We start from the raw sequence: 21,808 nt of genomic DNA on the forward strand, positions 1-21,808 counted from the left end.
CAAGGCAAGAGCCCTATTCACTGTACTATCTCTCCAGTCATTAAAAAGTGTGTGGGACAGGGTTGAAGAGGGCTCATGGGGGGCTGGAGCAATAGCACAGCAGGTAGGGCATTTGCTTTGCAAGCCACAGACCCGAGATAGATTCCCAGCATCCCATATGGTCCCCCGAGCACCACCAGGATGCTGGTATGAATACCCGAGTACATGAGCCAGGAATAACCCCTGTGCAATGCCGGGTGTGTCCCAGGAAAAAAAAAAGAGGGCTCATGTGTTTAATTCTCCACCTTGCAGGGGTGTATCCACCATAACAAGGTGGTTTTTTTTTAAGTTTTGGGTCACACCCGCCGATGCTCAGGGGTTACTCCTGGCTCCACACTCAGGAATCACCCCTGGCGGTGCTCAGGGGACCATATAGGATGCTGGGAATCGAATCTGGATCAGCCGCGTGCAAGGCAAACGCCCTACCCGCTGTGCTATCACTCCAGCCCTGGCCATAACAAGTTAAAGACTAAAACTTTTCAAGTGTGTGTGGACTGTGAAGGGTGCACAGGAGAACACTAAGGGTGACATCAGTGTCTGTATCTTGTTTGGGGGCAATGCTTAATATAGGTGTATACCTTTGTCAAAACTAGGTGAACTAAGATTTAGGATATAATTCAAAATAATTGAGGTCAAGCGAGTCGCTTCCAGGGAATATGGCTGCCTTTTCCACTGTACATTTAGAATTACTTTATATTCAGAAAAATTGAGATGTAACTTTATTGTTTTTTGGGTTTTGGGCCACATCCAACTGTGCTGAGGGATCACTCCTGGCGGGACTCTCTGGAAACCATATGGGCTGCCGGAAATTGAACCCGGGTCGGTCCCTAAAATGCAATGTAGAGAGCCCCAATTCCAATTCCAACCTCACCAAGCCCGCTCCTGCCCTGGAAGCTTCAGTCCCCAGACTGAGCGCGCCGAGCTGCAGATGCAGGAGGAAGGTCAGTGCCGCGACAGTAGCCCAGGGTGCACGAGCATCTGGCTCGGCCTCGGCAGTGCCCGGCGTTTCAGCAGGGGGCGTGCGTCTCCCCGCAAGGGCCGGAGCCTGGCCCAGATCCCAGGGCTGCTCACAGTCTACGACCCGTTCCAGGCTGGCCAACGCTGCTGTCCAAGGCAGCCCTAAGCCCGCCCTGCGCGTTACACTTCCTGCTTGCAGCCAATCAGTGGCCTCCGTGAGAAGCGCCCGTTGGGAACAATGGAAGCCACGAGCGCGTCCATCTTTTTTGAAGGCAAAGAGGCTCTTGCATCTCCCTATTCCGCTCCCCCGTCCCCGCTTCCCCCAGCCCCGCTAAAATCCCACTTGCAGTGACCATTGTATTTCTGGAGAAGTGGGCCAACGGGCAGGAAAGCCAGACAGGCGTCCAGTTGCATTATGCTAAGGGACGGCGCCCTTAAGAGCCGCCCGTGACAACTGACGCCAGGACGGCGCCATTTTTTCTGAGGGCACCATCGGGGCGGGTCCTCTAACCCGGTGTCTGCGTCCAAGCGGCCCAGTAGTGAATAAACACCGAGAGGGCTATTTATCCCCACCAGGACCCCCGAGTCCCCAGCAGCCAGTCTCTGCCCCCTGGGACTCCCCGTACGGCGTTCGGGCTCCTGGGCTGGGCGGGGACCCCCTTCCCGGGGACGCCGAAAGCTGAGGCTGGGCGCGGGGACCCGCCGTTGTTTCGCGGGGCTGGGAGGCCCCATGGCGCCGCCCCCAGCCCTGCTCCTGGCGCCGAGACCTGGGCACAGCGGGCCTGGTTGCCACAAGCCCGTGGCCCTCAGGTTCGCGGACGTGGCCGTGTACTTCTCCCCCGAGGAGTGGGGGTGCCTGCGACCCGCGCAGAGAGCCCTGTACCGGGACGTGATGCGGGAGACCTACGGCCACCTGGGCGCGCTCGGTGAGGCCGGGTCAGAGCCCATCTCCTCGTCCATTGGGGTTCACAGGGGAAGTTCTAGAAGGCTCCTGCACTGTGCCACCAGCAGCACCAGTCCCCTCCACTCCCAGGGCTCCCGCCTGACCGCTTCCCCCACGCAGGAGCACTGCAGACTCTCAGGACGTTGGGCTTAAGTCCTGAGGAGGTGCCCTCGTCCTCGCAGGGCGATGCCACCTTTCAGGCCAGCACTATGACCCCTGTTCTCTCCCAGGATTCCCAGGCCCCAAACCAGCCCTCATCTCTTGGATGGAACAGGAGAATGAGGCTTGGAGCCCCGCCGCCCAGGATCCTGAGGAGGGGGAGAGCCGGGGAGTTGCTCGGAGAGGTGAGGGATTGGCCCAGTGTCCCCACACCCAGTGGGCACTCCAGGGTTTCGGGTCTGGTGCTGTTTTCTTTCCTATTGCGACTGCCAGCCTCCAGGAGGGAACCCAGAGCCGGCCCCTGCTGTCCGCTGGAAGGCTGAACAGTTGCGGTTTTCAGAATTGGGGATCAGATCATGTGGAGACCAAAGCAGGAGAATTAGGAGCCCAGGTCCAAAAAGTCAAGTTGCAGGGCACCTGGAAAAAACACTGCTTTTCCAAGGGCACCAAATGTCCCCCAAGAATGGAAGCAACTTCAAACAGTCTGTCACATTCCTCAGGCAAGACAGAGAAGATGCCCAGTCATCCACACCAAGGGCCTCTCCTCTCCAGCCTCTGGCAGAATGATCTGGAACATCCTTGAGCTCTGAACTTGTGTGACTCCACATCTGTAAAAGTCTTATCTTAAAAAAAGGGGGGCGGTAGGGACCCCCAAAGATAGCTACTGCTTGTTTAGTACTTCTTAAGTACTTGATGTGCTTATACTCATCAAATACTTGCAATTGTGAGAAGAAGCTGTTATGATTCCCATTGGACACATGCAAATCAGACCCCAAAAGTCTCTCTAAAGACACTTGATCCCAACCCCTTTTACCATTTACTGTCTGTGTGAGAGTCACTGGGTAGTAGTTTTACATAGAAACTCTAACCCCCAACCATATAAGCAAATGTGTTTAAAATGTAAGGAAATTTCTGTTTCCTAGGAGAAACCACAAACAAGAAGGAAGTGGAACTCCGAGAAGCATCAGGAGCCAAAGGATCCAGAAAGAACCCTGGGAAGGAGCCCGTGGAAGAAACGATTAAACATAGCGCTGCCTCGACTGTCAGCAAGGCCCAGACTGGCTCCCAAGCACCGCGGAGAGCGACTTGGGACCAGGGCGCCGACGCCCTGCCGGGGTCGGGGCCGGGGGATGCTCAGCGGCGCCACGTGTGTGCGGACTGTGGCCGCCGCTTCACCTACCCGTCGCTGCTGGTCAGCCACCGGCGCATGCACTCAGGTGAGCGGCCCTTCCCCTGCCCCGAGTGCGGCATGCGCTTCAAGAGGAAGTTCGCCGTGGAGGCCCACCAGTGGATCCACCGCTCCTGCTCCGGGGGCCGCCGTGGGCGGCGGCCAGGCATCCGGGCCGTGCCCGGGGCCCCGGTGCGGAGCGACCAGGACCCGCCTGTGCTGTTCCGCCACTACCCTGATATCTTCGAGGAGTGTGGGTGAGCCAGGTCGTGACCGGGCTGGGCCGGAGCTGGGCAGCTGCTCCCGGACTTGGGAACTGAAACTCATCCCCTGGGCTTCCTGCAGGGATCCTTCAAGTTTCCAGACTTGTTAAAAGAAAAGTGCCTGTAAAGATGGGAGATTAGGCTTGGGGACCAGAGTGATAGTACAGGGGGCAAGGTAGGGCGTTTGCCTTGGATGCCGCTGATTAGGGTTCTATCCTTGGCACCTCATATGGTCCCCTGAGCACCTCCAGGAGTAATTCCTGAGTGCAGAGCCAGGAGTAACCCTTGGGCATCCCCAGGTATGACCCCAAACAAGACAAAACAAAAGGGATTAGGTTTGTCCTTTGAGTATGGTCCTCTGTGCACCGCCAGGGATAATTCCTGAGTGCAGAGCCAGGACTGACCCCTGGGGATCGCGGGGTGTGGCCCCAAAACAAAAGATTAGGCTTGTCGCTCTTTCCCCACAACTTTCAGAACAGATGGAGAGAATGGGGGTGCTGGTCTCCCGTGTTCTCTCAGCAGCAGGTACAGATGAGACCTTTCCATCATCTCAGAAAGTAGCCTCTTGCTGTTTCTTTACAGAAGGGGGGGCTGGAGTGATGGCACACCGGATAGGGCATTTACCTTGCATGTGACTGACCCGGGTTCGATTCCCAGCATCCCATATGGTCCCCTGAGCACTGCCAGGGGTAATTCCTGAGTGCAGAGCCAGGAGTAACCCCTGCACATTGCCAGGTCTGACCCAAAAAGAAAAAAAAAAACAGAAGAGTGAGCTGCAGAGGGGCACTGGGCCTCGAGGGGCCCCAGGTAAAGGCAAAGCCCTGGCTAACTGGCACCATCCCGGGCCAGGCAGTGAGGAGAGTGGGAGAGGACCCAATGCACGCAGATCTCGCTCGGAGGCCGCTCGGCTAGAAAGTGCCCTCCGTGAGCTTCAGCACCTCATCTGTAAAATGAGATTTGCTAATGTCTACCTCAAAGGAGAGAGTTCCTGTGCAGACTGAAATGTTAGGGTAATCTGTATGTCATGATAAATGTGCAATAAACATTTATTGAGAAAGTTGATGACTGTGACCATTTTGTGTTTGGAAAGTGTCAAGACGCCTGCTAGGGAGCTGGGCATGAGTATCAGTTTTCCAGATGAGTAAAATGAGGTTCAGAGAAGTGACCTTTCTCAGAGTTTCACTGCAGTCAGGCAGCAAATCTGGAAACTGACACATAGCCCAGCTCCTTCTACCATTTCCTGTGAGCTGTCAGATGTGGGTAGGGCGAGAATTAGGGCTGAGCAAGGAGGCAGTGGGCGAGCTCAGGGAGCAGTGGCAGGAAAAGGGATTTTTGTCTTCATTTCCCATTCAGAGAGGGGTCGCTAGGTTGAGGTGAGGAGTGTCAGGTGAGGGCACCGGAATCACAGGAAGCCTGGGGATGGCATGAGGTGGGGAGAGCTCAGCCTAGCCAAATCAATAAAAAAGATCCAGAAAGATCAGTGACTTTCCACTTAGAATGTACAGTCAGCACCCAAAGACCTTCTTTCCAGAGCCTTCCATTGCAGACAACCAGGCAGTAAGGAAATTCCAAGATAGGAAGACTAATTGCTTTTCTTCATTCATTCTACAAGCCCCCTGGGTCTCAGAAATTTGTGCTGAACTCTAAGGATATGCTGACTCAGAACCCACATTCTAGGAGGGAAGAGTGATTGGGGCTGTGAATGAACTGTTGGGAGAAGTCTCGGGGCACCCCTGCCCCGCTCTGATGGGAAAGGCGCCAGCATGTGCTACAGGGAGGAGATGGCATTGCTTCCCACGGCATTAACTAGGACCTGGCAAGTGGGACAAAGGGAGCCTTGCTTTCTAGAAAAGAGGTCGGGGCTGGAGCGATAGAACAGCGGGTAGGGCGTTTGCCTTGCACTTGGCCAATCCAGGTTGATTCCCAACATCCCATATGGTCTCCCGAGTACCACTAGGAGTAATTTCTGAGTGCACAAGCCAGGAGTAACTAGTGTGCATCACTGGGTGTGACCTAAAAGGAAGAAAAAAAAAACAGAAAAGACTTAGACCCAGTAGAGGAGACACTGAACAAGTGAACTCTGGACTCAGACTGTGCGTTTAGATCCTGATCCACTTGCATCTTACCTGTGTGATCTTGGCAAACTCACTTCTAATCCCAAGTCATCTCTATGCTTACTTTCTCTACAAAACCTGAAAAATAACACCTATCTTATATTTATTTAATTTTTGGTGTTTGAGCCACAACCAGTCGTGCTCAGGGATTATTTGTGGCACTGTGATCACTCCCGATGAGGCTCTAGAGACCATACGCAAGTTGGGGATCAATCTTGGTTAGCTGTGTGTGCGGCAAACAAATGCCTTCCCTGTTGTCCTAGCTCTGCATCTAACATCGACCTTCAACTAACATCAACTAACATCAACCTTCAAATATTGATGTTCGGCTCCAATGGGATAACAGTGCTTTGCGTATTCATATTTAACAGGCAAAAAAAATTTTATTTTGTTCTAATACAGTAGAAAAGTAGTAGTAGTATGTGAGTAGGACCAAGAGATAACTGGGTAGTTCTTCTATAGGAAGGAAGGCTACTGTGAGAAAATGGTTCATTCTGACGTGAAGAGGCCATTTTTCGAAAGCATGAAGACCTATGTAAAGAACAACAGAGACATGCAGGAGAGGCAGAGTCAGTCTGGAAGTGCCACAGATTCCTCCAGAGGAGACTGATGTTTACCCTGAGTGCACTGATGAGCTCGTAGAACGTTCTTGATCAGGGAGATGGCTTAAAAGGCAGGACAACACATTGCATGGAATATCCCCCAGCACTGCTCATTGTTGGAGCTGGAGCTAGGCTATTGGACAGGACTGGCAGTTCTGTTTTTTTTTTTTTTGTAGGAGTACTGCTATATATTCAGCCACTGATTAGCTGATTGAATTGTGCATGAACTCCACCTTACTTTTTTTTCCCCCATTTTTTATAATTTTATTTATTGAATCACCGTGAGAGCAGTTACAAAGCTTTTGGGTCTAAGTCTCGGTCATACAATGAAACACCCGTACCTTCACCAGTGCCCATTCTCCACCACCAAAAATCCCAGTATACTCCCATCCCACATCCTCCCCCTGCCTGTGGGGCAGATGATTTCCACATTACTCTCTCTCTACTTTGATCACATTCACTATTTCGACACCAGACCCACCATTATTTGAGATTTTACCCCAACACTCAGATCTGCTGAAAAGGCAACAATAGACAATTTGTTTTCTATTGCTGGTTATGAATAACATATGATGTCGTGTGGCTGCAGTAGGGCCATGTGGTTTTGAAATTCCGAAATTTTAACACTTAAATCTGGAGGGATTTCTGCCAAAAGCCACTGGGTTTCTGAGTCTCTGGGATCATGGCCATTAAGCAGCTTGATCAGGAGCCAGAGAGGCCATTGGTGGGCGATGACTTGGGGTCTCGTTGGGGTGGGGAGGACAAGCCCGGCTCCACCCCCATCCCATGAGGCCCTGTGTGTCTCGTCACTGGGGGCCCAAATGTGACTATCCAGTGGCCTCAGACGGATGGCGGCCACTGGGCCGCCAGGGAGAACAGGCCAAGGCACAAAACCTATTCCCACCTGGGTTCGCCCAGCACTGGTAGCCTACTGCAGAGACCAGACGCATTTCTACCTAAAGCCACTGGGTTCTGAGATTCATTTCTGAGTCTCTGGGATCATGTCCATTAAGCAGTTCAATCAGGAACCAAAGAGGCCTTGCCTCCAATTATATAGCTGAGCCGGAGGTGGTTTGTGGGTGTGTTTCCCACATACCTAACTTTTGGCCATTTACTTTTTTGGTAAACTTTGCCCCAAGTTTTTGGGGTCTGGCCAAAGGCACAGCAGCAATTTTGGGGTATCTGGAAATCTGAAGGCGCCATGAGGCTGCTGATGCACTCGCCTCACAGGTACAGATTGACCTGCTGGTGGCACCATACCCCCTGGTAGTTCTGTTTTTAAGAAGCTTGGTTATGGCTAAAGGCTCCTGGTCCACAGGCAGGTCTATTTGACCCTTTGGAAAGAACTCATGCACGAATCAGAGAAATAGATGTTTATTGAGTGAATACTTACAAATCAGAATATAGTGCCCAGAGAGTTAGTTGAAGGATTAAGGCACTTCCCTTGCACTTGATAGATTCACATTCCAACAAGTTGAAGTTAAAAGTAAAAATTCCTTAAGAACTAAAACCAAGTCTGGGGCTGGAGAAATAGTATAGTAGGTAAGGCTCTTGCCTTGCAAGTGGTCAATACGGGTTCAATTCTTAGCATCCCATCTGATTCCCTGAGCCTACCAGGAGTAACTCCTGAGCCAGGAATCAGTACTGAGCATTGCTGGGTGTGACCCAAAAACCTAAAAATCCCCGGTCTGGACAGGCAGGCGCCCTACCCGCTTTACTATCGCTTTAATTTATTATTATTATTAGGTAGCAGGGACCACCCGACCTTGGACTCAGTCCGCAAAGCCAGCGCCTCCCTACTCTTTAATTCTGGGCTGGCTGCACGATATCCTGAAAGACAATCTCCCAGCATCTCCGGCTCAAACAAGTTTCCACAAGGACATAGGCATTCTTGTTTACCCGTCACATTAGTGTTCTCTTCTCCCTCTGCCCCCCCCCCTTTTTTTTTTGCTTTCTGGGTCACACCTGGCGGTGCTCAGGGGACCATATGGGATGCTGCGAATGGAATGCGGATCGACCCCCGTGCAAGGCAAACGCCCTGCCTGCTGTGCTATTGCTCCAGCCCGGCTTCCACCTTTTTATAGCGGGCAAAATCGGACATTTAGCAGACCGGCTCCCGTGTAGCTCCTACACACCAGGCCACAACGGACAAGAGTGTGTAGAGGGGCAGGTTTTTTTATATGATTTTTGGCGGGCAGTCAGGTCGCAGAAGAGCGCACTGCATAAACCCTGAAGGGCCCGAGCCCAATTAGAAACGGTCCAGGGACTAAACGAGCCCCAGCCTGGAACTGCGGCGACCAGCGTCGGTCTCTGAGCGGTTGCTGCGCAGCGCTGCACCGGAAGGAGCGAGGCCGTTCCCCGGGTCCTCGGCGCCGCGCGCCTACCGGCCTAGGGGCGCGGCCGGCGCGGCCCGGGTCTCCCAACTCGTGTAACCCACACCGCCATCTTGGCTGTGGCCCGACGCGCGGCAACCCGGAAGCGTGGCGCCGTCCTCGTACGCGCCTGCGCCGGGGCGAAGGTCACGACCCGCGGCGCCGCCATTTCTGCGGGGGGGCAGCTTCTAACGGTACGGTTGCCCGCCCTCCTCGGCCGTCCCAGCGGAGCCTTCTGCGCCGGGATCCCGCGGCGCTGCCCATGGCGCCGCCTCTGGCCCCGCTGCCCACGGGGGAAGCGGACGGGACTGCGCGCGAGGGGCGGAACCCCGTGAGGTTCGCGGACGTGGCCGTGTACTTCTCCCCCGAGGAGTGGGGGTGCCTTGCGCCCCCGCAGAGGACCCTGTACCGGGACGTGATGCGCGAGACCTACGGCCACCTGTGCGCGCTCGGTGAGGCGCGGCCCGCGCGTGCAGTGGGGAGCCCGGGTCGGGGGACGCGAGTGCACCGGGCGGCTTGGCGGCAGCGCGCTTCCCTGTCCTCTCCCCAGGATTCCGAGGCGCCAAGCCCGCCCTCATCTCCTGGGTGGAGGAGGAGGCCGAGCTGGGGGACGCTGAGGCCCGGGATCCGGAGGCGGGAGCGTGGTCTCCGCGAGCAGAGCCAGGTGAAGTAGTGGGGACGCTGCGGGGGCCGCCCCGGGCCTGACCCATCCTGTCACTCCCTGTCCACGGAACCGCCTACCCATCGCTCCCTTTCCAGCATCGCCTCTGGCTTCAGCTCACCCGTGGTGAGCGGGTGAGGGGGCCCCCGCCATGCCCTCCCCTCACCCCCCTGCCCTGGCCGCTGAGCTGCAGCCTGTGCTTGCCCCAAGCGCCGTCTCCTCCTGCTGTTTCCCTGCACTTACTCCTCTGCCACGGCCTTTGTTTGCCTTTCTGATTGCTCTCCCCTTTCCCTTCTGTCTGTGCCACAAGCCCCGAACTTGCCCATGTCCCAGTCTTTCTGGAATAGCGGCCACTCATCGCTGGGCATCCTGCTCCCCATTTTCTCCAGCCCTGCACTAGAACCATCTGTTCTTCCTACCTTCTCTGTGCAGAGGAAGCCCAGACTCTCCCAGGCCCTGCTGATGCCAGAGGCAGTGGTGGGTGGGAATGGTGCCCATGCTGGGCTGAGAGACTTCCCCAGGTGGGTGTGGGGTTCCAGGACCTGCTAGGTGCTGAGTTCCCACCTTCTCTTCCATTAGATTCCAGAAACAAGGGCAAGAAGGGACAGCGAGAAGACACTGCAACTCCAGAGAAGATCCTCTCTGCATATGGAGAACCTCTTGAGCTGAAGACTGTCAAAGCCCCTTCTGCCCGGTGCCCTGGTGGTCTGAAGCAGCCCTTGAGAGGCTGTTCCCGGCTCTGTGCCCCCCTCCCTGTCCCGCGGGCAGACCAGCGTCACGGCTGCCACCTGTGCGGGAAGAGTTTTGCTTGGCACTCCACTCTGATCCGACACCTGTACACGCACACAGGGGAGAAGCCCTTCTGCTGCTCGGATTGTGGCAAGGGCTTCAGCCAGGCCTCTACGCTCAGCAAGCACCGGGCCTTCCACCTGGGGGAGCGGCCCCACCGCTGCCCCGACTGCGGCCGGACCTTCACCCAGCGCTGTAACCTCACGACCCACCTGCGGGTGCACACGGGTGAGAAGCCCTACCGCTGTGCTGACTGCGGCCGCTGCTTCAGCCAGAGCTCAGCGCTCTGCCAGCACCAGCGGGTACACAGCGGCGAGACCCCCTACCCGTGTCCTGACTGTGGCCGTGCCTTTGCCCATGCCTCGGACCTTCGTCGCCACATGCGCACGCATACGGGGGAGAAGCCCTACCCGTGCCCAGACTGTGGGCGTTGCTTCCGCCAGCGTTCAGAGTTAGTAGTCCACCGTCGCACCCACAGTGGCGAGCGCCCGTACCCCTGTCCTCAGTGTGGCCGGTGCTTCAGCCAGAAGTCAGCAGTGACCAAGCACCTGTGGGTCCACAGGCCAGGTGCTGGGGGGCGCAGAGGCCGGGTTGTCAGTGTCATGCCTGGCCCCCTGGCCCCTGGCCGAGGAGACCTGGACCCGCCTGTGGGATTTCAGCACTACCCAGACATATTCCAGGAGTGCGGGTGATGGCCTCAAAGGTCAGTAGGCCAGAGGTGAAAATCTTGGTGGTGTTGGAGCTCCAGCGGCATCACAGCTGGATCTGAGTGAAGAGGAGTCTGAGCCCGTCATCAGCTTGATCCATTGATATTTTACTTTCTAATCTCCCAGACTCAAGAAACACCCTTTGATCAATTAGGGCTGAGGATTCCCACTACACCAGTTACAGGAAAGCAAAGGCCGTATCTTACCTTCCCTGTGCTGAAAGGATTGAGGTAGAGGAGAACTTTATTTCACCCATTATCATTATTACCAGAGTTAAAAAACCAAGGACCTTATACTGAATCAGGCCCACAGCTGCCTTTGTACTGTTTTAGGCCCAGAGAGCATTTGTGAAATGTTACAAAATACAGATTACGGTGTAAAAGTTTAGGCCGGGGACAAAGCAATAGTACAGTGAGCAGGGCACTTGCCTTGCATGCAACAAACCCAGGTTCAAGCTCCAGCACCCTATATGGTACCCTGAGTACCCCACCAGTGATAATGCATAGCCAGGAGTAACTCCTGGGCATCACCAGGCCCCAAAACAAGAGGGGCAGCAGAGTACAGGAGGTAAGGTGCTTGCACATGACTGACCCCAGAATGATCACACCCTGGTCCCTCAGAAGTGAATGAGCCCTAGCACAGGAGTAAGCCGTGAGCACCATTGGTTGTGGCCCCTCAAATATTTAAAAATCAAGGAATTCTATATAAGGATCCAAGTTTCTGGTTTGTTTTGGAAAGACCAGGACTTGGAAATGACTTAAGCTCCCCCAGAGAACATTTGGCAGGAGCTGTCCCGTTAGGGAAAGCAGAATCCATTATGTTCAGCATGATCACAATCACGACGATCACGACCATCCTGTTACTTGTCGATTGCCTCCAGCAGGCCCCAGTAACGTCTCTTTCGTCCTAGCCCTGCCTGAGATTTTTAAAAAAGTGCCATATTCAAGGCTCTTTCAGAGTTAGGAGAATGAGACCCATTATTGTTACTGGTATTTGGCATATTAGGTACGCCACGGGGAGTTTGCCAGACTCTGCCGTGTGGGCAGGTTACATTCGGTAGCCTGCCATTTTGTCCAAAGTAGGAATGAGATAATAAGATGTCATGGTGAATGCGGCCGCGCGCTTCCAGGAGCTGGGTTTTATAGTCTCTGGGTCTTGGTCGATGATGGGATTACAGGGGGCCAGTTGGTGGGTGTGATCCCTGCCTACTGGAATTTGGAGGATCTGGGTGGAAGATGCTCAGCCCCGATCCGAGCAGGCTTGGAGATCTCAGCCCCGAGACCCGCATGCCTTTGTTCCTCTGCCGGTATCTTCATGCGTGTTCAGCACGAACTTCACTTAAAATTTAGGAGTTCTGTTCACTTCCATGAACTGCTGGGTTCTTGTCACTGAGTTTGCACACTATGGTTTACAGCACTCACGGTGACTTGGGCATTGTAGAGAGCATATATGTGAAGAGGTGCCAGGAGAGAAGAAAAAGCATGCTTTGTGCTTTCAAAGGTTTACAGAGTGCCATCTTGCTCACAGCTTGGCCTGCGCTTAAGGAGTAACTTGCTCATAGAGGACAGCCAGATGAAGAAGAGGCAGCTGAATCTTTTACCCAAAAACAAGTAGTTTGTTTGCCATAGCATAGCACTACACTTAGCTGGCCAGCAGTTGTTCTGTTTTTGAAGAAGTGGCCAAGATTGCCTTCCTGACTCGGGCCTGCCTGGGATCTCCTTGTGCCTTAGGCCTCGGCCACCTGAGACCTTGCCAAGAACTCATCACAGTTTTGAACCAGAAGAGATCTTCGTTCTGCCGTTGGGACACAGGCAGGACAGCTAAGCAGCTGTCTTCGGGATTGGGAGTGGGGTCCTGGGGGCACACCCAGTGATGCTCAGGTTACTCATGGCTCTGCGCAACTGGTGGTGCTCAGGTGACCATATGGATGCCGGAGACGGAACCTGGCTCTGGAACATGCGAGGCGAGCGCCCTACCCACTGGACTATCTCAAGCCCCTAGGCAACCCGACTTCAGATCACAAGGCAAGACTCCAGGGCTCATAGTTAAGGCCACATCACCCCAATGCTTCTTGCTGGTGTCCACTCTTCATTATGGCATGCTGACACTGGGCTGAACTGGAGACAGACCAGCTCAGCATCACTAAAGTCCAGGTAAAAGTGAATGACAAAACATCCACATAGCAGAGCAAGGTAAGAGAAGGCAGCTGAAGGAGGCTTGAAGGCAGAGGAGTTAGGCTTACATTTCATGCTAGGTGTCCACTATGGGGGACAAAGGGAGACTAGCCTAGGAATGATTGGTAGCCAGGCTGAACTCGTGTTGGTTGCTCTGCTCTGCTCAGGTTCCCTGACCACTGCTGCTCTGCTTTCAGTCTGTTAACTCCTTTGTGGTCAGGGCCCACTTCATCCATGGAACAGGAGCAGCAAGCCAAGGACAGAGTGCCTCGCCTCTGGCCAAGGATGTGAAAAAGAGTCGCTGGAGTTTGCTTAGTGTCCTTACCTTGACCCGCTTTAGGCTCAGGAAGGAAGAAAGGAGGAAGGGATACAATTTTCAGGAAAAGATACTCCATAAAGAAATGAACTCTCTTGATTCCAACCTAGTCTTCAAAGTCACTTTATCAATACCACCGTAAGTTTTTAGAGCAGACATCTTATTACCTCATTCCTACTTTGGACAAACTTGCAGGCTATCCGAATGTAGCCTGCCCACAGGGCAGAGTCTGGCAAACTCCCCGTGGCCTACCAAATATGCCAAATACCAGTAACAATGATGGGTCTCATTCTCCTAAAGAGCCGTGAATATAATCTCAGGGCTAGGATGAAAGAGACGTTACTGGGGCCTGCTCGAGGCAATCGACGATTAACAGGATGATGAAATGAAATGAAATGATAATGGGAAAATGGCCAAAAAGAGGCAACTTGGCAGTAGAAACTAACCTTGTGCCAGTTTTCAATTCCCTAGAAAAGCCAGTGCACAAACTTCCCGCCCCCAATCTCAGCATTGCCTGGGGAAATCCCAGCTTGTAATACCAGTTAGCACAAACTTGAAAACACCTGGAGCCTCATTAGCTTGTCAATTAAAGGATCCATAATTACCACTTTCTCTAAGTACTTCGAAGTTTGAAGGTTGATTAGGGCCCCCCAAACAGGCTCCACTCTGTTTTTCTTCTTGACCACCTTCATTTAATCAGATGTTTTTTGGGCCTCTGGAGCTGTGATACGCCCAGATGGCTAGGGAGGTCACACCGTACTAGGGATCAAGCCCGGACCCCTGGGCGTGCATACTAATCCTTTAATCAATTTCTGGTGCCGTGCTTGTTTTTAGCCTTCATTACTTGGCAGAGTGACCAAAGCCAGGGCTGCTTTTTCTCTCCTACCACATGTCTCTGCACCTCAGACCTGGAAGCAGGAAACCAGAAGGTTTCCCTACTGCTTCGCTGGTGCAACAGGAGAGATCCTTGTCTTTGCCAATGACTGGCCACATGACAAAAATAAAAGACCAAGTTCTCAAGGTCCTGTGGCCAGAGCCGGTAGGGCTCGTGCCTTGCACGTGGCTGACTGGGGTTTGATCCTCAGCATCCCATTTAGGAACAGGATGTACAGATAATTGACCCACAGAAATTCTGTGCAGAATCATGCAGTTTTTCATTCATGGAGGAGGGGCTACTTCCAACAAATTCAACAATGCAGAACTCAGGGGATGAGGGGTTTTGTGGGTCTGAGTGTGGGACTTCAGACAAACCATCTCCCCAGTCCTTCATGCATAACATTTTTGAGGTGTGTGCTCACATTCGCTAGTGTTCATGGATCACTACTGGCTCCGTGTTCAGGGATGGTACCTGATAGTGCTCAGGTGCTAGTACATCAGATCCAGGTCAGCTACATGTAAGACAAGTGTCCCTGCAGCATTTATATCTGAGTTTTTGGCCACACCCGGTGATGCTCAGGGGTGTCTCCTGCCTTGGCACTCAGGAATTACTCCTAGCAGTGCTCAGGGGACCAGGTGGGATGCCAGAGATTAAACTGAGGTTGGCTGTGTGCAAGGAGAGTGCCCTACCTGCTATGCTATTGCTCCGGTCCTGCAGCATCCTTTTAAAATAACTAGCTGCTTGGGCCCTGTCCCAGCCTGTTGAATCAGTTGGAGAGAACAGCTGCTCTAAACAAGACATCATTTTTCAGCTGCTCTTAGTTTTGCCAACGTGAGGGTGGATCCAGATTTGCCAGGCCCTGGGGGGCAGGTGGTGACTGAGCCGTGCACAGACTCCCATTCTCTGTCCTTTCTAAAGGGGCGTGTGCATGGCTTGTTCTCTTCTGGTCATCTCAAATCTTGCATCTATTGGAGAATCTCTTGGAACTTTTGGTAGGCCTCTTCACGGGCTTGACTTCTGTATGCAGTCTGTGAGCAGTTCATGCAGGAACCGCTTTCCCACTAAGCACCTTTGTTAGGGTCCTGCAGTGGGGCTGACTGACTGCAATATATATTCCATGTTGCACAGAACAGCTCTGCCCCAGCGCTGCTGCACACCAACTGATGCAGTAACACAATGGTGGCCTAAATTGGGACACTCATACGGTTCCTCCTCAGGATATAATAGAATATGGGCGGTTGGCTCCTGCCTCAGATTAGTTGGTGCTGGGTCCAGATGAAACCCTGTGATTTGGTTTTCAGCCATTGGCTCAAACCATGCATGATTGGTAAGCAGGAGCCTCAGGTTTCATCCCTGGCACTGCATGGTCTGAGCACCCAGGAGTGCTGAGCAGGAAGAGCCCCTGAACACAACAAACAACAATATCACCACCAACAAACAGACAACAGCCAAAGAAGGAATGATAGTCATAGGCTTCTTAGAGGCTGTTCCTGTGGTGTGCATGTGGCAGGTCGGAACCGGCTGCTTTTAGAAGGGCCATTGCTTAGATGAAACCACTGCTGAGGAAGCTGCTGGAGATGGCACCTCTGTTAGGAATGCTGGTGTCCACTCAAAACTCCGACTCAATGGCTGCTGATCATGGAGCTGTGTCCCATGCAGAGTGGGGATCTTTCTTTCTGCCAAGGACTTTTAGGACATGATTTATGGATCATACAATACAGGCAGAGGGGCTCAAGTAGCCTGTAAGAGGCATTTGTGTCTTCTCCGTCATGTACCAGGCCAAACCACCAGGTATAGTGAGCTGGATGTTCTCACCAGGGCGTGCGTTCAGTGGACTGTGCAAGAACTGTGGCGGGAGGCTTGGCTACACTTTGCAGGTGTGGCTGCCCTCTTGTCTGACTTCTCTGGTTGGTCAAGCAGGTTGGAAATGAAAGTGTCTCCCAGAAGTTTGTTTTTGCCTTTGTGTGTGTGCTTTGGGATGACTGAGGGAATGGCCCATATCCAGCTCTTCCCAAAATCCCTTTCTGAAGAGTGTTGGGTGTTCTGCTTGAATTGGTCTGCATAGTGCTGACCCCTGGGAGCCATTGTTAGTAAGGACTGCTTGTATGTTTTGTTTTTGTGATGCATACAAGGGGATACTCAGAGATTACTCCTGGCAGTGCTTGGGGGATCATATAGGGTGCCAGGGATGGAACCTGGGTTGGATGCTTGCAAGGCAAATGTCTTAGCTGTACTATACCAGTAGGTCCACTTTTTGGCACTTTTTTAACACTCAGACTTATCTAACTTATTCTCCCCCATCCCCTAGAAAATGGAAGATGACATCTTTTCTCCCTTCACTGTTTTCTTCCCTTCACTTGTCTGAAGGCAACAGCATACTGTCCATGGTTCCTGCTTCATTCATTCCGTAGAATTTGTCTCATGAATTAAGAACCCACCAAACAGTTACAATGGCAAAGATAGAAAAAGGAAAAGAATCGAATCCTATTGACTCTCCAGGGCTATTTTTTCCTTAGTTCAAAGCTGCTCTCAGGGCAGTGATCCTCAGGCCCCTTCCTCCTCAAGGTTCAAGTTAAGGGAAAAAGAATTCTAAGCTTCCTTAAAGGCCAGATGGTTCCCTGTCCATTTCCTGCCTCCTGAACTGTATCGTCCTCACCTGGAAGGAAATCTCCTAGGATCCTTTGTTTTTTGATGCCCGGATGGAACCCAGGGTTTCTTCCCTGCCTCCAGGATCCACGGACCAAAGGGGCCCAAACACTGAGTTAAACTCGGGCTATGGAAAATAGAAGTGAAGAGGCAAGGTAGTAGAAAAGTAGAAGTTTCCTCTCTGTGGGAGGAAGCTCCTTACTGCCACCTCCTCCCTGCTCTCTCCTAGACTCCTGTGGGAAGAAGAAAAGTGCTGGGTGTGGGGAAGGAAGACCGGGGGAGGAAGGATGTCTGGCCTCAGATCCCTTGGCTTTCATTAATCATAAAGATAAAACATAATGAAGGGTAAATGGCGTGAAAAGTTTTGAAAGCACAAGCCCGCTCTAGGGTAGACGCCAGGTACCAGCCTCCTACTCCCGCGGGCACTACTCTTCGCTGGAAGGTGGAGTCGGCCCTTCAGCCAATCAGAAAGCTGCCTCGCGTTTCCCGGCGACCACTAACGCCGGGCAGTCGGAGCAGTCGAGGCGGCAGGGCGTTGAGAACGAGTTTCGTCAGCCAATCCCTGAGCTTTCCCGACGGTTGGGCGGTGCATCTGGAAGCCAGGGGGCGGGGCTGTTTCCTTGGCAACCGTCCCGGCCCCCTTGGCGGGCGAAAGGGTGAAGATTAGGAGAAGCGGGACAGGAGGCCGGGAGGACTGGATTTCGAGCTAGGCGGGGGGCGACCGCGGGAACCTCGACGAGCCCAGGGCGAGACGGGCGGTCAGTCCGGGTTCCCGAGGCGCGGGCCGAGGCTGACGACGAGGCCCCGCAGAGGAGGGGAGCTAGATACCGCCCCCGCTGGCGCCGGGAAGCGTCGCTCCTTCTCTCTGACCTTGGTCTCGCTTGTCGCCTCGCCCTTGGCCACAAGCACTGACGGGTTCCAGGCCCCGGGGGACAGACAGGTCGGTCCCTGAACCACGGAGACCTAGGACACAGGCACACAAAACTTGCCCCTGCCTCTCCCGCCGACTCCAGGGCGCCCGCTCCTCCCCACACCTCCACGCCGGGGCCATCCAGCCCAGGGTTAATGCCAACGAGTTTCCACCTCCAGTCGTTCCTAGAGAGGCCGTGGCGCTAGCCAGCGGGGGGAACTGGCCGAGGACGGACACTTCCTGTTCGGGGGGAGGGGGGTCGCACAGCCGCAGCCCAGCCCGGGGCTGGGGGGCCAGACTCCGGGGTCTCGGGCTGGGAGCGGTATCCGGGAGTGACTGGACGAGTCGTGAAGACCCTCAGTTCCGAAGCCACGACCTGCGGGGGGCCTGCGAGGGCCCGAGGAGAGCCGAGACCTTGTGGGTGGGGGCGGGGCCGCGGGGAGGGCGGGCCGGAGCGGCCCGGGGTCAAGACGTCCGGCCTCGGGGCCCGGGGCTGGGCAGCCGGGTCCCCCGAGCGGCGCTGAGTGGGCGGGCGGGCGGCGAGGGCCCGGGTCTCGGGGCACTCAGGCCGGGTCGCAGGATCGTCCGCCGTCACCGCTGCCGCCGCCGCACTGGGAGCCGGCGGGGATGGAACGGGAGGCGTCGCCGTGGGGCCTCGAGCCACGGGATGTGCAAAGCCCTGACGAAATGGGGAGCCCCGAAGGGTCCCTGAAAGGTGAGGGAGGAAACGCCCTCCGAGGAGCGTGCCTGGGAGCGGGAGAGGGGGCCACGGTTGGGGGGTTGGGGGGGTTCAGACCCCCGGCCTCGGAGGAGGCGGGGCGGGTCGGGTGTCCAGCTCGGGAGGGAGGGGGCACTTTCAGCACCTGCACAGGGCCAGCGACCCTGCTCCAGGAGGAGGTGGAGGTTTGTGACAAGTAAGGTGGGACCGAGTGACCTTCCAGGCCCCACACGATCTGGATTTTCTGTAATTCTCTGATCCTGCAGGCAATAAGAGTGAGAATGAGGAAGAGGAAACTTCTCAGCAAGAAGGCACTGGAGACTATGAGGTTGAAGAGATACCTTTTGGTCTTGACCCCCAGAGCCCTGGGTTTGAGCCACAAAGCCCTGAGTTTGAACCCCACAGCCCCAGGTTTGAACCTGAAAGCCCAGGTTTTGAGTCCCGAAGCCCTGGGTTTGTGCCCCCAAGCCCCGAATTCGCACCCAGAAGCCCCGAGTCAGATTCTCAGAGCCCTGAGTTTGAACATGGCAGCCCTAGATATGAGCCTCGCAGCCCTGGGTATGAACCCCGTAGCCCAGGGTATGAGCCCCGCAGCCCAGGGTATCAACCCCGTAGCCCAGGGTATGAACCCCGAAGCCCTGGGTATGAGCCCCGCAGCCCGGGGTATGAACCTCAGAGCCCGGAGTATGAAACTCACAATGCTGAATTCAAATCCCAGAGCCCTGAGTTTGAAGCTCAAAGTTCCAAATTCGAGGAAAGTGCAGAAACACTGCTGAGTTCTGAAGAAAAGACCCCCTTGAGCATCCCCCTGGGAGGCCACCCTTTGGACTCCTTCACCCAGGGCTTTGGGGAGCAGCCCACAGAGGGTTTGCCTCTGGGTCCGCCTTTTGAGATGCCCACGGGGACCCTGCTGTCTACACCCCAGTTTGAGATGCTCCAGAATCCCCTGGGCCTGTCGGGGCCTCTGCGGGGACCAGGTCGAAGAGGGGGCCGGGCCAGGGGTGGGCAGGGTCCTCGGCCGAACATCTGCGGCATCTGTGGGAAGAGCTTCGGGCGGGGCTCCACCCTGATCCAGCACCAGCGCATCCACACGGGGGAGAAGCCCTACAAGTGCGAGGTGTGCAGCAAGGCCTTCTCGCAGAGCTCCGACCTCATCAAGCACCAGCGCACCCACACGGGCGAGCGGCCCTACAAGTGTCCTCGTTGTGGCAAGGCCTTCGCTGACAGCTCTTACCTGCTTCGCCACCAGCGCACTCACTCTGGTCAGAAGCCCTACAAGTGCCCACACTGTGGCAAGGCCTTCGGCGACAGCTCCTACCTCCTGCGGCACCAGCGCACCCACAGCCACGAGCGGCCCTACAGCTGCCCGGAGTGCGGCAAGTGCTACAGCCAGAACTCCTCCCTGCGCAGTCACCAGAGGGTGCACACCGGCCAGAGGCCCTTCAGCTGCGGCATCTGTGGCAAGAGCTTCTCGCAGCGCTCAGCCCTCATCCCCCATGCCCGCAGCCATGCCCGGGAGAAGCCCTTCAAGTGCCCTGAGTGCGGGAAGCGCTTTGGCCAGAGCTCAGTGCTGGCCATCCACGCCCGCACCCACCTGCCCGGCCGTACCTACAGCTGCCCTGACTGCGGCAAGACCTTCAACCGCTCCTCCACGCTGATTCAGCACCAGCGCTCGCACACGGGTGAGCGGCCCTACCGCTGCGCTGTCTGCGGCAAGGGCTTCTGTCGCTCCTCCACGCTGCTGCAGCACCACCGGGTCCACAGCGGGGAGCGGCCCTACAAGTGCGACGACTGCGGCAAGGCCTTCTCCCAGAGCTCCGACCTCATCCGCCACCAGCGCACCCATGCGGCCGGCAGGCGCTGACCGCCTCTGGGGACCGGGAGGGTGGACCCAGGAGAGGGAGGCAGGGAGCTAGCGGACCCTTCGGAGAGGATGGAGCCGAGTGGGGGAGTCAGGTTCTGGGAGGAGCGGGGCCAGGGTGCTGGAAGTAGGTGCAGGAGGGAGGCCAGGCAGGCAGCAGGAGGCTCGGGGACAGCCGGAAGGAGGGGGGCATTGCTGGCCCCGGCATCAGCCTGCCCCACCTACGGGTGCCTGACTTGGCAGAGTGCTAAATGGGGTGGGGGGAGGGGAGGGAGGGTTGCGTCAGTCATTAGCGTGGGGGTAGCTTAGATTGGTAGCTGCTGAGAACCTCGTGGCGTCTGGAAGACGGGGTAAGAGGGCAGGTGGGTGGAGAGACCCGGGGGACCGGGCCTTTGAGTGCAAACCTCCCTCCTTGTCCTACTCAGACTTTGGAACCCCTGAATTTGAGTTCAATAAAAGCCTTTATGTGATAAGAACAACTCGTCCTTAAAATGTGTGCGTGCCCTGTGCCCTGGGCAGTGAGAGTCGTAGGGTGAACCCATGGGCCTTAGCAGCAAAGAGCTTTATATTCAGTTAGTCTTCCTAGACTGCGGCTCAGACCTGGCCATGTCTACCAAGTTCACGTCTGTTGTGAATCTGCACCCACGCCGACCCCCTGAGACATGAGGAAACCCTACTCTGTGACTCCGCAATCCCTTCCCAAATACGGCTTGTCCTTGGATCAGAAAATACCCTGATTCTCACATCCAGGCCTTGAACCTGAGTTCCACCCTTCCTGCTTCCTAGCACACAGATGTGCCGCCCCCTGCCCCTCACCCCTGTCCCCCAGAACCTCTGGCCAGCACTTTGTACAGGTGCTGACAGTCGCAACCCCACGGGGAGGCAACCTCCTACACCATCTCCCCAGACTGGCCTGAACCAGCCACAGCTCTGCCACCCGCTTAGGACCCCTGGGAGGGCCAGTGGACAGGACCACCCCACCACTACTCCACCTTTCCTGCCAGAGCCATATCCTCCAACATGGCTCTTTAGAAGGGGATGGGAAACGGGGCCATCAGAGCCTGGGGATTCTGGGGCCTGTTGGGATCTCAGTGAGAAAGAGGCCACACATTATGAGACAGCTGGCGAATAAGAGCCTCTTTCACAGCTGAAAAAAATGGAGCTCAGAGACCTGCCCTGTGAGCGTGCGGCTAAGATATCCAGTTGGCTGTGCCCCTCCGTGCCCCCTGCAGCTCGGCCTCACCTGGCAGGGCACTTGTCTTGCAGCTGGTCTGGCTTTGATCCCCAGCACCCTATAGGCTCTCCGGAACCTACTAGGAGAAATCCCTGAGCACAGATCCAGGAGTAAGCTCATGTCACCATTTGGTGTGACTCCAAAACAAAAAGGAAACTTTCGCACACTTGACACATTTTGTACAGACAGCCTACCACACCGTTTCAAATATTAACATACTCCAAATTTTACTTATAGTTTATCTGTGTTGAATAGAATTGTATTTGACTACCTGACCAATATTTAATTTTAGGCATTT

General features: G+C 55.1%; 3 protein-coding genes across 6 annotated transcripts in view; all 3 read left to right on the top strand.

Annotated features, from left to right (window-relative positions):
* Positions 1–1,652: 1,652 nt before the first annotated feature.
* The window catches only part of LOC130045029 (zinc finger protein 688-like), a 107,369-nt gene continuing 87,213 nt past the window's right edge, over positions 1,653–21,808 (top strand). Inside the window, exons 1-3 of one of the 3 annotated variants that reach the window (XR_008795510.1) lie at positions 1,653–1,922; positions 2,170–2,283; positions 3,022–3,737. Coding sequence is in view for 2 of the 3 variants with exons in the window: in XM_056137747.1 (XP_055993722.1) it covers positions 1,727–1,922; positions 2,170–2,283; positions 3,022–3,527 (816 nt within the window). In the remaining variant the exon portion in view is untranslated. Of the gene's footprint in view, positions 1,923–2,169; positions 2,284–3,021; positions 3,756–21,808 lie in introns of those variants that run through there. The other 2 variants (XM_056137747.1, XM_056137748.1) reach the window with 2 other exon arrangements.
* On the top strand, positions 8,804–12,540 carry LOC130045025 (zinc finger protein 764-like). Of its 2 annotated transcripts, XM_056137740.1 has the most exons (3): positions 8,804–9,069; positions 9,168–9,281; positions 9,858–12,538. In XM_056137740.1, the coding sequence occupies exons 1-3, from the start codon at positions 8,880–8,882 to the stop codon at positions 10,757–10,759; spliced, it is 1,206 nt and encodes a 401-aa protein (XP_055993715.1). In that variant the 5' UTR covers positions 8,804–8,879; the 3' UTR covers positions 10,760–12,538. The 2 variants fall into 2 exon arrangements, with proteins under 2 accessions (XP_055993715.1, XP_055993717.1); XM_056137742.1 differs by lacking the exon at positions 9,168–9,281 and having other exon boundaries at positions 9,858–12,540.
* Positions 18,147–20,759, top strand: ZNF768 (zinc finger protein 768). The gene is made up of 2 exons (XM_056137737.1): positions 18,147–18,412; positions 18,682–20,759. The coding sequence occupies exons 1-2, from the start codon at positions 18,325–18,327 to the stop codon at positions 20,277–20,279; spliced, it is 1,686 nt and encodes a 561-aa protein (XP_055993712.1). The 5' UTR covers positions 18,147–18,324; the 3' UTR covers positions 20,280–20,759.

This window comes from Sorex fumeus, unplaced genomic scaffold (assembly GCF_029834395.1).
Source record: "Sorex fumeus unplaced genomic scaffold, SorFum_2.1 ptg000126l, whole genome shotgun sequence".
NCBI classification, from domain to species: domain Eukaryota; kingdom Metazoa; phylum Chordata; class Mammalia; order Eulipotyphla; family Soricidae; genus Sorex; species Sorex fumeus.